This window comes from Gaeumannomyces tritici (genome assembly GCF_000145635.1).
Source record: "Gaeumannomyces tritici R3-111a-1 unplaced genomic scaffold supercont2.1, whole genome shotgun sequence".
In the NCBI taxonomy this organism is placed as follows: domain Eukaryota; kingdom Fungi; phylum Ascomycota; class Sordariomycetes; order Magnaporthales; family Magnaporthaceae; genus Gaeumannomyces; species Gaeumannomyces tritici.
Window position 1 is genome coordinate 5,161,677 of NW_008804545.1, and position 13,086 is coordinate 5,174,762.

At 57.8% G+C, this 13,086-nt stretch overlaps 4 protein-coding genes across 4 annotated transcripts in view; 3 read left to right on the forward strand and 1 right to left on the reverse strand.

Moving 5' to 3' along the window:
• Positions 1-167: 167 nt before the first annotated feature.
• On the forward strand, positions 168-1,522 carry GGTG_01643 (BolA domain-containing protein). The gene is made up of 3 exons (XM_009219410.1): positions 168-512; positions 627-794; positions 923-1,522. The coding sequence occupies exons 1-3, from the start codon at positions 414-416 to the stop codon at positions 1,049-1,051; spliced, it is 396 nt and encodes a 131-aa protein (XP_009217674.1). The 5' UTR covers positions 168-413; the 3' UTR covers positions 1,052-1,522.
• On the reverse strand, positions 1,023-3,428 carry GGTG_01644 (hypothetical protein). Its single transcript, XM_009219411.1, has one exon. It carries the CDS (start codon positions 3,247-3,249, stop codon positions 1,339-1,341), a length of 1,911 nt encoding a protein of 636 aa, XP_009217675.1. The 5' UTR covers positions 3,250-3,428; the 3' UTR covers positions 1,023-1,338.
• A 170-nt stretch (positions 3,429-3,598) lies between these two features.
• On the forward strand, positions 3,599-11,862 carry GGTG_01645 (1-phosphatidylinositol-3-phosphate 5-kinase FAB1). The gene is made up of 2 exons (XM_009219412.1): positions 3,599-10,671; positions 10,752-11,862. The coding sequence occupies exons 1-2, from the start codon at positions 3,901-3,903 to the stop codon at positions 11,460-11,462; spliced, it is 7,482 nt and encodes a 2,493-aa protein (XP_009217676.1). The 5' UTR covers positions 3,599-3,900; the 3' UTR covers positions 11,463-11,862.
• A 371-nt stretch (positions 11,863-12,233) lies between these two features.
• The window catches only part of GGTG_01646 (hypothetical protein), a gene marked incomplete at both ends in the record, with an annotated part of 2,191 nt that continues 1,338 nt past the window's right edge, over positions 12,234-13,086 (forward strand). The window contains one exon of the mRNA XM_009219413.1: positions 12,234-13,079. Coding sequence (XP_009217677.1) covers positions 12,234-13,079 — 846 coding nt within the window. The remainder of the gene's footprint in view (positions 13,080-13,086) is intronic.

The window sequence follows — 13,086 nt, forward strand, 5'->3', positions numbered from 1 at the left end:
CGGTGGTGCCGGTTGTCGTCACCCAAGCCCCTGAAAGCCGGGGTGGGATTAGCCGGTTGATTGGACTTTCTGATAGGCTGGGCCCGGACCTAAGCCTGCTGTGGGTTGTATTTTTTTTTGCCGACGCTTTGGTATTGGAACGTAGCAAGCGTCGGGTGCCCGGAGCTTCACTAAGTGTGCCGAGCCAGCTCGGCGGCAAAAACCGCATGCGACCCGAAACAGCCAGCCTTGCGTCGTTCTCCAATCCCCCAATTCTCAGGTCTCGTGCTTGCAAGCGAGCGCAGTCTTTGTGCCTTAAGTGGCTGTCGGACCCCAGGTTGTGTGGCTGAGCGGCAGGGCGGCAAATCGAATCCCCTCACGAAAACGAACGAGAAGCCTGGCAGCGTGCACACGTCTGCTCCCCTTCGAATCACATGTTTCGCCGGGCTTGCTTCCAGCTCTCGAAAACCGCCACAAGGCCGTTCGCTACCATGACTTCCAACACGCCCATGGAGGACGCCATTAGGGAAAAGGTAGGATGCTTTACGTTGCACTCCTAGCCTTGCTCCTCGTCATACTGGAGAAGTCTACAACCATGGCTACATTTGCTGTCTTCATGGACATCCTCTGAATTCGCCTCCGTTTAGGTCACCGCCGCCTTCCAGCCCTCGCGCCTTGAGATTCACAATGACTCGCACCTCCACGCACACCATAAGGCAATGCAGGGCAGCACGTCACGCGAGACGCATTTCAGACTTGTCATAACGTCGGAGCAGTTCAAGTCAAAGACGCAGCCTTCACGCCACCGCGCCATTGTGAGTGCCCCGTCTCGTAGCATACACTGTATACAATACGACCACCACTGTAGTCGCTTGACCAGGGGCTTCAGGCTTGGGCAGACTTGGGCACAAAGCAACAGTAGACTGACACCAGACTGACGCAGTACACACTGCTCAAGGAGGAGATGGCTAGGGAGGGTGGCATTCATGCACTGCAACTCAAGACCATGACCCCCGAAGAAGAGGAACGGCAAAGACAAAAGGAGCAAAAGGAGGTCGAGGCCTCTGGCTGAAAAGGTCACCTCTGATAGGCTTCTAATGGCACCAGGACCTAAGAATCGGCACCTACGTCTTTGCGGAAAGAACACCGTAGGCCCTTACCTAGTAGGGTAGATCCCTTACCTAGGTCCCTTACCTAGGTATCAGGCATGATGACCGTAATCCATGTCAACTCCCATCTGATTGAGCCAAGGCAAGTAGCAACCAACCCATGAGATAGATGTCTTCTATGAAGTCATGGCGTCAATTTTCAGTGCCGGAAAATGCCTTTCTGGGATTCGGTGTAATTTCCTTCCTACGTCTAGCTGGAAGATGCCAGGCGCGGATGTGGGTTCTTGCGCATGGCATCCCGAAAATGTTGGACAAGGCTTTTGCTGTTTTTGCCGGTTTTGCTTGCCGGGCCCTGCTTGCGTTTCTGTACCCTCGAACCCGCAGATTCGCGAGAAGGGGGCCTCATACTTCCTTCTCGAGGGAGCCGGGCCGACTGTGGCTGTTTCGGTTTCCGAACAGTCTCGGGGATCCGCGTAGGATTTGCCTCCAGTATTGATCGTGATGTGTTTGGAATGATGATTGAAGCCTGACTGGGAATATCCGGAGCACTTAGCCAAGGGTCCACCGTGCTTCTGGGGTTATTCTGCAACTCAAGAAAGGGCGGCCTTGTGTCCGTGGACTTCGGAGTGCTCAGGTCGGGTGAACAGCTTGTGCGCCGCGATGAAGGATTTCCGGGTATCCTATCCTCTTCGTCCTCAGTCCGGTCTTTGGTGGATGTCTGCCTCGGGGGCGGAGAGCGTTCGGTGACTGGGGCTGTTTGGGTCTCCGCTCCAGCAAGGCCTTCGTTAATGTGCCTTGTCTCTCCCGGATACACATCAAAGGCAAGAGCAACCGCGGCTTTGTCCATCACCTGCTGGCTGTAGACTGGGTGTGTCGTATTCCTGTTATACCACTTGATTGCAGGGAGGGGGTTGCCAGCCTCCGCCCAGTTCTGGATATATGGAAGGTATCCATGCGCAAATGCCCGGATGAAGTCATCATAGAGGAACGGGATGAGCTCGTCTCGGTCTTCGAGGTACTTGAGGTAAATGCAGGTCCGAAGAAACGTGGAGAGGTCGCCACCATAGTCGGTATATGTTGCCTTGAACTGCTCATAGGGTTTCCGGCTAGTAGTCGTAGCAGGTGGTGGCACCTCGGGAGTGCTGGTTACGGGATGTTCGCTATGTTGTGGCTCCTCCTCGACTGGCGGGAGCGCCCTTTGGGGCAAGATGGATTCCTGAGTCACTGGGTGAGATTGCTCGTTTGGCTCGTCGAAGATGAGGTTGTTCAACGACTGCATCCGCTGACGCCTCTTTCGCGGCGTATCTGAGCCTGTTTGCCCACCCTGGCCCTCTGAGCATGGAATGACCTGCGCGGGTGGCGGCGTTGGACACGGCTGGGCAAGCCGATTTATGGTGACTCTCTCAACCCAGTCGTTCGCCTTCGGTGGAACTAGCGGTAGTTCGTCCTCAGAGTTGCCCGCACTGCTGAAGGGCACATGTGGGCAAAGGTTTCGTTTCGGGGCAGGACGTATTGGCGAGTACGTGCTGTCGGTTATGCGAGGTCGCAATGTCGGCTCAGCTGCCGTACTGGTCGGAATGTGCGAGGACTGGACTTGTGTGGCGAAGTCATGAGATCTATTGGAGCGAACCAATGGCTGAATGGACGGAGGGCGCGATATGGGCGACGAAGCCTCGTCGCTCCTAGTGCTGGAATGGACAACGACGGTGGGGCGATCGCGGACTGGAGATGATGGCCAGCTGATTTCTGTACCATTTGGACTCTGGTCGATGCTCTGTGACATGACATGACCTCGCGCTATCGGCGTCGTAAGTCTCGAATCCGGGTCATCGTCGCTTCTGGGTGTCGAGGGAGGTGGAGCGTTGACAATCGCTGCTTGCGGTGGGGAAGAGGCCATTTGCACAGGATTGCGTCGCTGGACCTTGGCTTGTCTGGTATGAAACTCTCCCAGTCCCCTCAGGACCGAGAGTGGGATGTTAGGCGGGGCCCCCGGTTGTTTGCTTTGTTCTTCTGCCCATGCATTCTCTTTGGCAAGAAGGTCCTCTTGGTCTTTTGGTATTCGAAAGAGAGCGGCGTTGAGGCGTCCGCCATTGGTGGTGAATTGTGACCTCGAGAGGAGGCCTTGGTCGCCGCCGCGTGCGCGGCTCCTTGGAAGGGACATGCTGGCAGGAAGCCCCTCACTCCATATCTGGAGGGATCGACTAGCTCCGGAGTCGGTTGATGTGGGAGCTGCGCATGCGTTAAGTGAATCCGAGATAGGAGGACGCGTTTGCTCGATCTGTTGGTGAATCTTGTCTTAGGACGATCAACCACCAAGGTTGTCGTGGCTGGCTCGGAGGCTTGGGCCCCCGCATCTGGGGAGAGCAGGCCCCACTTAAACCCGTGTAACGCGTCGCATGCCAGGGCACATGCAGCTGCGGCAAACGCCTTGTCACGTGATACCAACGTCGCATCGGCTAGTCGCTGAAGGCAACCTGCGGGGACAGCTCCACACCCCACCTCCAACCGTTGTCAGCCGGCCCTTGACGTAATCACAGGCTGCTGGTAGCACACTGGTGCGGGAACGAGGATCTTGGTTTGACTCGAACTCACTTCGCGACGCCGCCGTTCGCGGCGAGACCTGGCTCCCTGCACCACCGTTGCCATCCTCTGCAGCAGGCCGGCCCTTCATGCATGAGCCCACGCTCCGATCCAGATCGCCGTCCCATGGGCTTCCCTCCGCCGTCCATGATGAGCGAGACCGCCTCCCGGGCCCCAACGACCACGCCCTAGCAATACCGAAATCAACCCGCAGCCGTCTCCGAGCAGTGCCATGTCGTCTTCGGGGGGACTGCGGCCCCGCGGGCATTCCTTCGCCTCCACGACCGCCTCCGAGCACGTCGACAAGGAACAACTCGCCCTAAACCTCGATAAGATTCACACGTCGGCGAGCCAATCCGATGCCCTGACCACCTTCAACGACTTTGCTGCCCCGCCGGGCACGGCTCCTGTCGCCGAGAGCAAGAGCGGCGCCGGAGACCTCGTCCAGCAGGGCTTGAGCGGGCTCTACAGTCGGTTGAGGGAGGCCGTCGGGGCCGTCGGGAAGGCATCGGCCCAGGGGCCGGACGATCACAACGCCCATGACATCGTGTCTAAGAAGAGCACTGTCCATTCAGTACCTGGTGCCGCCGCCAGGACACCCGCGGTATCCCTCCCCCGCGGGGAGAACGGTGGCACCGCATCCACCCTCAACTCGAGCATGACGAGCGATGGCCCCTATGCGATGGCGTCTACAGCTGACGGCCACTCACAGCCGGCCCCGCAATCTTCCAAGGCATCATCGATAACGACCACACAAGCCTCCAAGTCCAGCACGTCGAGTGGCCAGACTTTGCCTAAGATGGCAAAGGCGGTCGTGCCGTCAGTTTCCAACCCATCTGTCGTGACCCTTAACGTGGCCGCGTTCAAAGGGAAGGATGTGGCTCGCGGAGTTACCACACGGGTGGAGGATAGCCCTGGGCCTTCGCGACTAAGGAGCGCTAGCAGAACATCCGACGTACCCAAGGCTTCTACCCCGGGGACGGTGGACTCGTTTGAAAGCTCAGATATTAAGCTTCAACCCCCACCGCGCTCACGGCGGGAAGAGGGGCTGAGCGCGGACGCTGACGCTCCCATGAGCCCAGTTAGGGGATCCGCAGCGTCGGTTTCAACTCAGCATAGCGCGGATGCAAGCCTGAGGGCATCTGTAGTAGCCCCGAGGGCGTCCTCGCGAGAAACGCTCAGGAAGCCTGCCGTCATCGACAGGATCAGCCACGCCCGAGCGTCTGGGGACAGTAGGTCTCGATCCTCCTCTATGGAGCCTGGCATGGCCGAGCCAAGTCCCATCAGCACGTCCGCCCACAATTCGGTGTACCATGATTCTTTTGCGAGGCACGAAAAACCCCGGCAGTTGGCATCCGGAAAATTGAGGATTCCGGGAACCACCACGAACGAAGGATCTCCTCAGACTGTCAATGCCCGCCTCGAACATATGCGGAAGCAGGTTGTTAGCAAAGAGTTCTGGATGGCAGACGAGACTTGCAAGGAATGCTTCATTTGCGGCCAACCTTTCTCTGCGTTCCGGCGGAAGCATCACTGCCGCACTTGTGGGTGTATATTCGACTCGAAATGCACCTCTACAATCTCTGGACAAAAGTTCGGTGTGGCCGGGACCCTGCGCGTCTGCAAGACATGTCTTGACATTATCAATCGCCGCTACGACTCTGGCTCCGACGATTCGGGAGACGACTCGTATCTGCCAACAATATTCCGCTCCGGCGTCAGCAAGAACAGCTCGAAACCCCGGGCGGACGATGAAGCTAGTATCTTTGAACGTAACGAGGAAGGGGACGGCTCGAGGTCGGCCATGACTCCCATGATGGCCATACCTACACGTCGGATTGGCGACTCCAAGGTGTTGGAGATTGACGCTCCTCAGCTCAGCCGACCCAGCTCGTCACGGTCTCTCAAGTCGCTTGCCGGGCGGCCCATGTCATCTGGCCACAGACGGGCCCATTCCAAGTCCAACTTCCTGGGTCGGTTCAGGGCCACAGCCGAGGAGCGCGCCCCTTTCCGCAAGCCTGTGAACGACGAGCTTAGGCGCAACTCCAAGTTGCCTGCTTTCCATGACGACAACATCATCGATCCCGAACTAGAACCGTACATGTCCGAAGAGTCTAGCGGTGACGAGCAGATGAGCATTTTTGCAACCATGGCCACCAATGAAATCTCCGCGTCCAGTCTGGATCCAGAAAAGTCCAACTTTGGTCCATTTCTCTCGGCGGGCAAGAGGCATCGTATGCGCCCCGGAGAGAAAAGCATCAGCGGCCTCAGTTTCACCAGCCGAGGCGTCGATGACGGCCCCGGAACCTCGCTTGCCACTGGTCACCCTAGGCCCAACCGAAGACGTAACATGAGCACTGCCAGTGCCAGCCAGCACCACACTCTGCGCTCGCCTAGGCCTAGATCTGGCGTGTTCTACAAGGGCTTCTCAGCTTCGGGCGATCTTCTCGGTGTCCTTGACACCCCGATCGAGGCCACAAAGCTAACCAGGAGTGACTCCATGAGGGGCGAGCGCCCTACTGATGTCCAACTCAGTCCGTCGAGTCTGAAGCACGTTAAAAAGCTTCTCCGGCAGCTCCTACAAGACGCGAAGCTTCCCAGCGCGGCAGCGTGGGAAAGGTCGCTTCTTCCGATCCTAACACGATGCGCCGATGATGTCTCCCCGGACAGCCGCCAGCAGTCAGATGACATGGACATCCGCCATTACGTCAAGTTGAAGAAGATCCCCGGCGCCAAACCCGGTGACACTAGCTACGTCTCGGGAGTGATATTCACCAAAAACCTAGCCCTCAAGAGCATGCCTCGGAGCATCCTCAACCCACGGATCGTCATTGTGTCGTTCCCAATCGAGTATCAAAAGAGGCATCAGCAGCAATTCATGAGCCTCCAGCAGCTGCTCGAGCAGGAGAAGGAGTTCTTGCGTGTTGTCGTCAACCGGATCATCGCTCTCCGGCCTCAGGTTCTTTTGGCGGAGAAGAGCGTGGCTGGTGTCGCTCTTCAGTATCTATCTGAGGCCAACATTGCCGTCGTCTACAACGTGAAGCCGTCAGTCATCAATGCCGTCCACAGATGTGCAGGGGCTAGCGTTATTTCTTCTCTGGACATGCTGGCGCTGCCTGTCGACGTGGGCCAAGCTGGGGGCTTCGAGGTCAAAACCTTCGTCAATAAGGAGATCCCTGGCAGGAAGAAGACGTACATCTTCATCTCTGGTTGCGACCGGGAGCTCGGGTGCACCATCGCCCTGCGAGGAGCACCAACCCAGGTGCTCACGGAGATGAAGCGCATCACCGAGTTCATGGTTTATGTCGTTTATAACCTGAAGCTGGAGTCGTGTCTTATGCGGGATGAGTACATCAAGCTGCCTGACGGCACAGAGGAGCCTTCTCCAGTACCGCCCTCATCCAAAGAGTCCTCTAACGAAGGCCTCCGATCGATGTCCAGCCCCTGTGTGGGCTGTGCGGCGACGGGCGACCAGCCGGGTCCCGCTGCAACGCAGAGCGTCGGACCCGAGAAGACACCAGAAGCCAGCCAGGAAATGACTCCAGGATCGCAAGAGGCTGTCTCAGCGGCCGCAGGAGAGCTTGGCCAGGAACAGGTGTCGCAAAAGGCGCCAGAGCAACCAAGTCGGCTCATCTCCCTTCACGACACTCATTCGCACGCGCCCCATGATTCTCCCGTACCGGAGGACGTGCCTATGCCGACTTTTTACAGCGACATGGTTGCTAAGCACGAAACAAAAATCCTCTCGGCCTCCCCCTTCGTCAAGTTCACGCAGCCATATCACCTGATGAAAGCGCGAGAGCAGGAGAGAAGGCTCGTGTACCTCAAACGTCTCCGAGACCAGGACATTGTCGAGGAGCATGCCGAGAGTGAGAAGTTGAAGCCTGGACGTTTCCAACTCATCAAGCCCGAGATGGTGCATCAAGTTGGTCACAAGGCGCCTAGACAGGTCATGGAGGTTCTGCACGCGGTGCACGACGCAGAGTATGACAAGGCACTTTACAACTATCAGACGCAGACACGGCAGTGGGAAAACTACATTCAGGGCAACCTCGACCTTTTCGACCCATATCTCCACCAGAATATCGTCGTTCTGTACTCGCATATCTGCACCGAGACCAAGATACCATGCAGAGAGCCCGGACTCCTCACGATTGGCTTCTATGAGGAGGAGCCAGACCCAGGTGGACACACGGTCCCGGACTGCACTTTGGGAAAATACGTGGAGGACCTCTCCCTGAACGCCTTCAGTGTGTGCAACGAGAACGGCTGCGACAGACAGATGTGGCAGCATCACCAGACATATGTCCATGAAGAGGCGAGAATCACGGTGCTGATCGAGAAAGAGTCGCCTCTCCCAATCGGGGTTATGCTTGGCCCAGGAGACGACGATATCTACATGTGGAACTATTGCAAAGTGTGCAAGAAGGATCTCGGCGTCATGGTCATGTCGGAGAGCACCTGGAAGTACTCGTTCGGAAAGTACCTGGAGCTCTCGTTCTGGGGCAAGGGGCTGAGGCTACACCCAGGCTCTGGATGTCAGCACGACCACCAGACCGATCACATCCGGTATTTCAACTTTCGCGGAAACACAATTCGCATCCACTACGACCCAATCGACTTGCTTGAGATCATTGTGCCTCGGGCGCGCCTGACGTGGAAGGTTGACAACGACTTGAGGCTCAAGAACGACATCTTCAACAAGCTCGAGGAGCGGTGGAACAGATTCATGAGCTCTGTCAGAGCGAGACTCAAGAGCATCAGGATCGACAGTGTCCTGCCCGAGAAATCCGAGTCCTGCAAGACCGAGGTCGAACGTCTTACAAAGAAGGCCCAGGAGGACCAGCCGGAGCTCGTGCGGAAGCTTCAGGATGCGTACATGAACTCCAAATACTACGAGGTCATCCCGATGAATCCAGTCGTCAGAGAGATGCTTGAGCTCGTGTCTGAGTGGGACGCGGCATTTGCCGAGTTTGAGGCCGAGTTCCTATCGGACAAGGATGTCAGGCAGCTGACAATGATTCAGCTGAAGAAGATGTTTGGTGACAGTGAGTCAAAGGAATCCCTGCCGGGCACCGATGGGACCTCGATCATATCTGTCGGCTCGGAGACGGACGAGAAGGCATCGGCAGCCTTGACCCAGGGATCGGACGCCCAGGATGAAAAGCTGGCATCCCAGCCAAGCGATGCCGCCGAAAGCATCTCAGGAACTTCGCCACCATCAGCCGTGGGCGACCAACCTATGTCTGCGGTTGAGGATGTCATGAGCTCAAGCCAGGTCGATTCGGCGCTTGGGGCGGTTGAGCCGCTTGACTTGGCCACACCACGGTCACCGCTGGTGACCAAGGGCGGCACATTTTTTCCGGTTCCGGCGGAAGTCGTAGCGCCCGCTGCCGTGGCTCCTCTGACTGCGGCCTCAGACTCGCCTGGCACACCCGCCTCCCCAGTCGCGACTCCGGCAAGCCCGATGCGACAATCCCAGTCTGGCGCGGCTCAAGGTCTGGATTCAACTCCCCCAGTTGCGTCTAGCCCCACCTTGACGGAGAAAGTTGAGCAGATCAGAAGAGACCGCCGCGCGCTTTCAGGCGATACTAGCCATGGCTCCGCCGTGATGGGGGCGCACGCTGGTCCATCAAGGCTCGTCCCGGAGCGCGGATCATCCCGTAAGGCGGGATTGACCATATCGCCTCCTATGGTGCGAGCCATATCGCAACCCTCCGTCGTGCCATACACCCGCGCTCATTCGGGCCTTGGGAAACATGCACCAAACCCAGTACTTGACAACAAGCCAGCAGAACTTGTCCAGAGCGGTTCCGACATGTCCAAAGCCCCGACCGAGAGTTCCACCAAGAGCGAGAAGAAGCTCTCGGAACGCCTCGGGATAAGCGCCTTAAAGACACACAGGAAGTCCGGGCAGTCGTCGATTCCTCGATACGTACACGGAAAGAAGAAGGACGTCACCCGTGTATCTGCACTGGCAAAGCACTTCGAGCAGCTCAGCCGCGAGTTCGAGAAAGAGAGGATGCGGGACCGTAAGCAACGCGCGGCCAAAATGCATTACTCGCGTGCCTTCCTGCCTCGTACCTCCACCAAGGCCACTGTTGAGGTGTACGAAAACGTGGACCAGGCCGTGCAGGAACTCGGCCACGAGGAAGAACCCGTGAGCTATCCGGATCAGAGCAAATCCAGCCAACCCGTGCCGATAGACTCTAGGCCGCAGCCAACAGCGGTCCCTGCCGAGGACGATACTGGGCCTACTGAAGGGGCTCCTACATCAAACACACCCCCTGGTGCGCCATCGGTGACGGACGTGGCTTCTGTCGATGAAAGCAAGCATGACGAAAGCCGACCCGGGTCAGATGACGAAGGTGATGATGGGGCCAGTGATGCCGACCAATCGTCTCTGCTCGACGACATCTTGCAGATGCCCGAGTCGCTCGAGCCCAGTGGAGAGATACCCAAGCATCAGAAGACCAGCCTGATGAAGATGCTTACCAACTTCTGGGCCGAGCGGTCAGCGAGTGGCTGGCCGCAGCTGGAGTATCCGCTCAATGCAACGGACCACATCTTCATCGACTCGGACGTGATAGTTCGTGAGGACGAGCCGAGCTCGCTAATCGCGTTTGCGCTAAGCTCGACGGATTACCAGGCCAAGCTAGCGGATATCCGTCACTCGTGGAAGATGTCGGCGCGTGCAGCGGCTGATGAGGGTGAGGAGATGAGCGGCCTGTCAGACTCGGCCGACGTATTTATGGGTGAGGAGGAGCTGGAGACGAGCCTCCTCAAGTCCACAGGCACACACCTCAAGTATCAGTTCACGGAGGGCTCGGCCAAGATGCTGTGCAAAATATTCTACGCAGAGCAGTTCGATGCGCTGCGGCGCAAGTGCGGCGTTGCCGACCGCATCATCGAGTCGCTGTCCCGGTGCCTCAAGTGGGATTCACGTGGCGGCAAGACCAAGTCGGTGTTTCTGAAAACATTGGACGATCGCCTCGTCATGAAGGTAAGCCAACACAATGGTTCCCCGATCACATGCATGCATGCCTACCGAGGTACCTAGCTCACCATACCGCATCTCACCAGTCACTCTCCCCCATCGAGACTGCGGCGTTCCTTCGATTTGCGCCGGCATACTTCAGCCTGATGGCGGAGGCGCTGTTCCACGAGCTCCCGTCGGTGATTGCCAAGATGCTCGGCTTTTTCCAGATCATCATCAAAAATCCCGTCACCAACACCGAAATCAAACTGGATCTGCTCCTCATGGAGAATCTGTTCTACGACAGATCTCCGGATCGAATCTTCGATCTCAAGGGCTCAATGCGAAACAGGAAGATCCAGTCGACGGGAGAGCAGAACGAAGTCCTCCTCGATGAGAACATGGTAGAGTACATCTACGAGTCGCCGTTGTTCGCGCGGGAGCACTCTAAACGGATCCTACGGGCGTCGGTGTGGAACGACACGCTTTTCCTGGCGCGACAGAACGTGATGGACTACTCGCTGATGGTGGCGGTGGATGAGACGAAGAAGGAGCTGGTGGTGGGCATCATCGACTGCATCCGGACGTACACGTGGGACAAGAAGCTCGAGAGTTGGATCAAGGACCGCGGGTTCGCGGGTGGCGGGCGCAACCGACCGACGGTAACGAGTCCCAAGGAGTACAAGTCGCGCTTCCGGGAGGCCATGGCGCGGTACATTCTACAGGCGCCCAACTGCTGGCACCAGCTGGGGTCGTCCAGCTCCGGCACGGGACAGCTCCGGGCCCGGTTCGAAGAGTTCCCGGTGGCGGCAGACTAGAGCTCTGGCGCGGGAGAGGAGCCAATATCGGAGTCATTGCAAACTGCGGGATGCAGAGAGGCCTGAAGCAAAGGTCTCGGTCCAGGATGAGATATGTATGACCAGACAGATACTCCAGGCGTTCTCACATGATACCTTTTGCTTTTCTTCTTTTTTTCTGTCTATTTCCTTCTCCACCTTCCCTTTCTTTCCCTTTCCTCTAGCTTGTAACTGACTTCTTCTTGAAATACTGTTATTTAAAGTCATAATTATTGGTATTTTAGGTGAGAGAAGCCTGGATGGTAACGAGGCGTTGTAAGTATGGCGCACAGCCTAGAACACAGCTAGATAGTTGTCGTACGAGTTTATGAATTCGGTCCACTCAGAGACGTATCTGACACAGAATACCTTTCAAAGATGCAAATTATGTGGTTACTGCCAGTTAATATGTGAGATTGACAGGACATTCACTTGGACGCGGATGGTCGCTGGAGGTATAATGATTATTTGAGGTTCGTAGTGGAGGCCCTCAGGTGCTAATGGTGGTCAAACACCCACTGCTGATGGGGCACAGCTGGTATTGACCCAGCGCTGTGCTGCCAGCAGCCGCACCAATTGGCGTGTGCTCAAACGGGCTCCCAATAACCCAACCAATCTACCCGCCTTGAAATAAGTTCCTCAAAAACTTCACTTTCCGCGGAAACAATCACCCACAACACTAGTTTACAAATCCGGGCCTCTCCACGATTCATCTGTCGTACCGTACTCTGAGAGATAGACTAGAGCTTGCAGATGTCTATCGAGCTCAACTGGGAGACTCTGACGCAAGGGCCCGATGGCGATGAGCTGAAGAACCGGATTCGGGACTTCATCCACGCAAAGTTTCAGACGGTGCCACTGCCGCGCTTTATCAAGTCCGTCACCGTCCACGACTTCCAGTTCGGATCCATTCCGCCCGAACTGGAACTTAAGGACATCACAGATCCCCTGCCCGACTTTTACGAGGAGGATCCGGACGCGGATTATGACGACGACGATGACGACGATGACGACGAGAGCGACGGCGCGGGCAGGGAGGAGGTAGCAACGGTGCACAGCGATCCCTATCACGGGCCCGGGGGCAGCCCAGAGGACCACCGGTCCAGCTACGGGTCGTCGTCTCCGCTGCGGCCCAGCGGGGGTAGCAGCAGCCTCGACCCGGGCCGGTGGCCCCGAAGCGGGCCGGGAGGGAGGCAGCCCGGCGGCGGCGGCGGCAGCATCAACATCAACACGCGGCTGCGGGGCGAGGCGCCGGCGCAGGACCTGACGTCACCGTTCTTGGGCACGTCGACGCCCGGCATCCTCTCGGGCGGCACCTCCAACTTCTCCTACTTCCACTCGCACCTGGCCTCGTCCGGGTTGTCGGGCACCCAGACCCCGCTCGCGGCCGTCGCCGGCGCCCACCGCGTGCACCCGCCCTGGCTCGACGTCCACGGCTTCCGCGGCGGGGGCAACGGCGGCGGCAGGGGCGGGATGCAGCAGCAGAATCAGCGGGAAGACAGCAGCAGTAGTAGGGGCAGCAGCAGGCACAAGCCTGCCGCTGGCTCTCCCGTGCTCGAGGTCGACGGCTTCACGCCCTCGCACAGCCGCCACGGCTCCGTCTCGG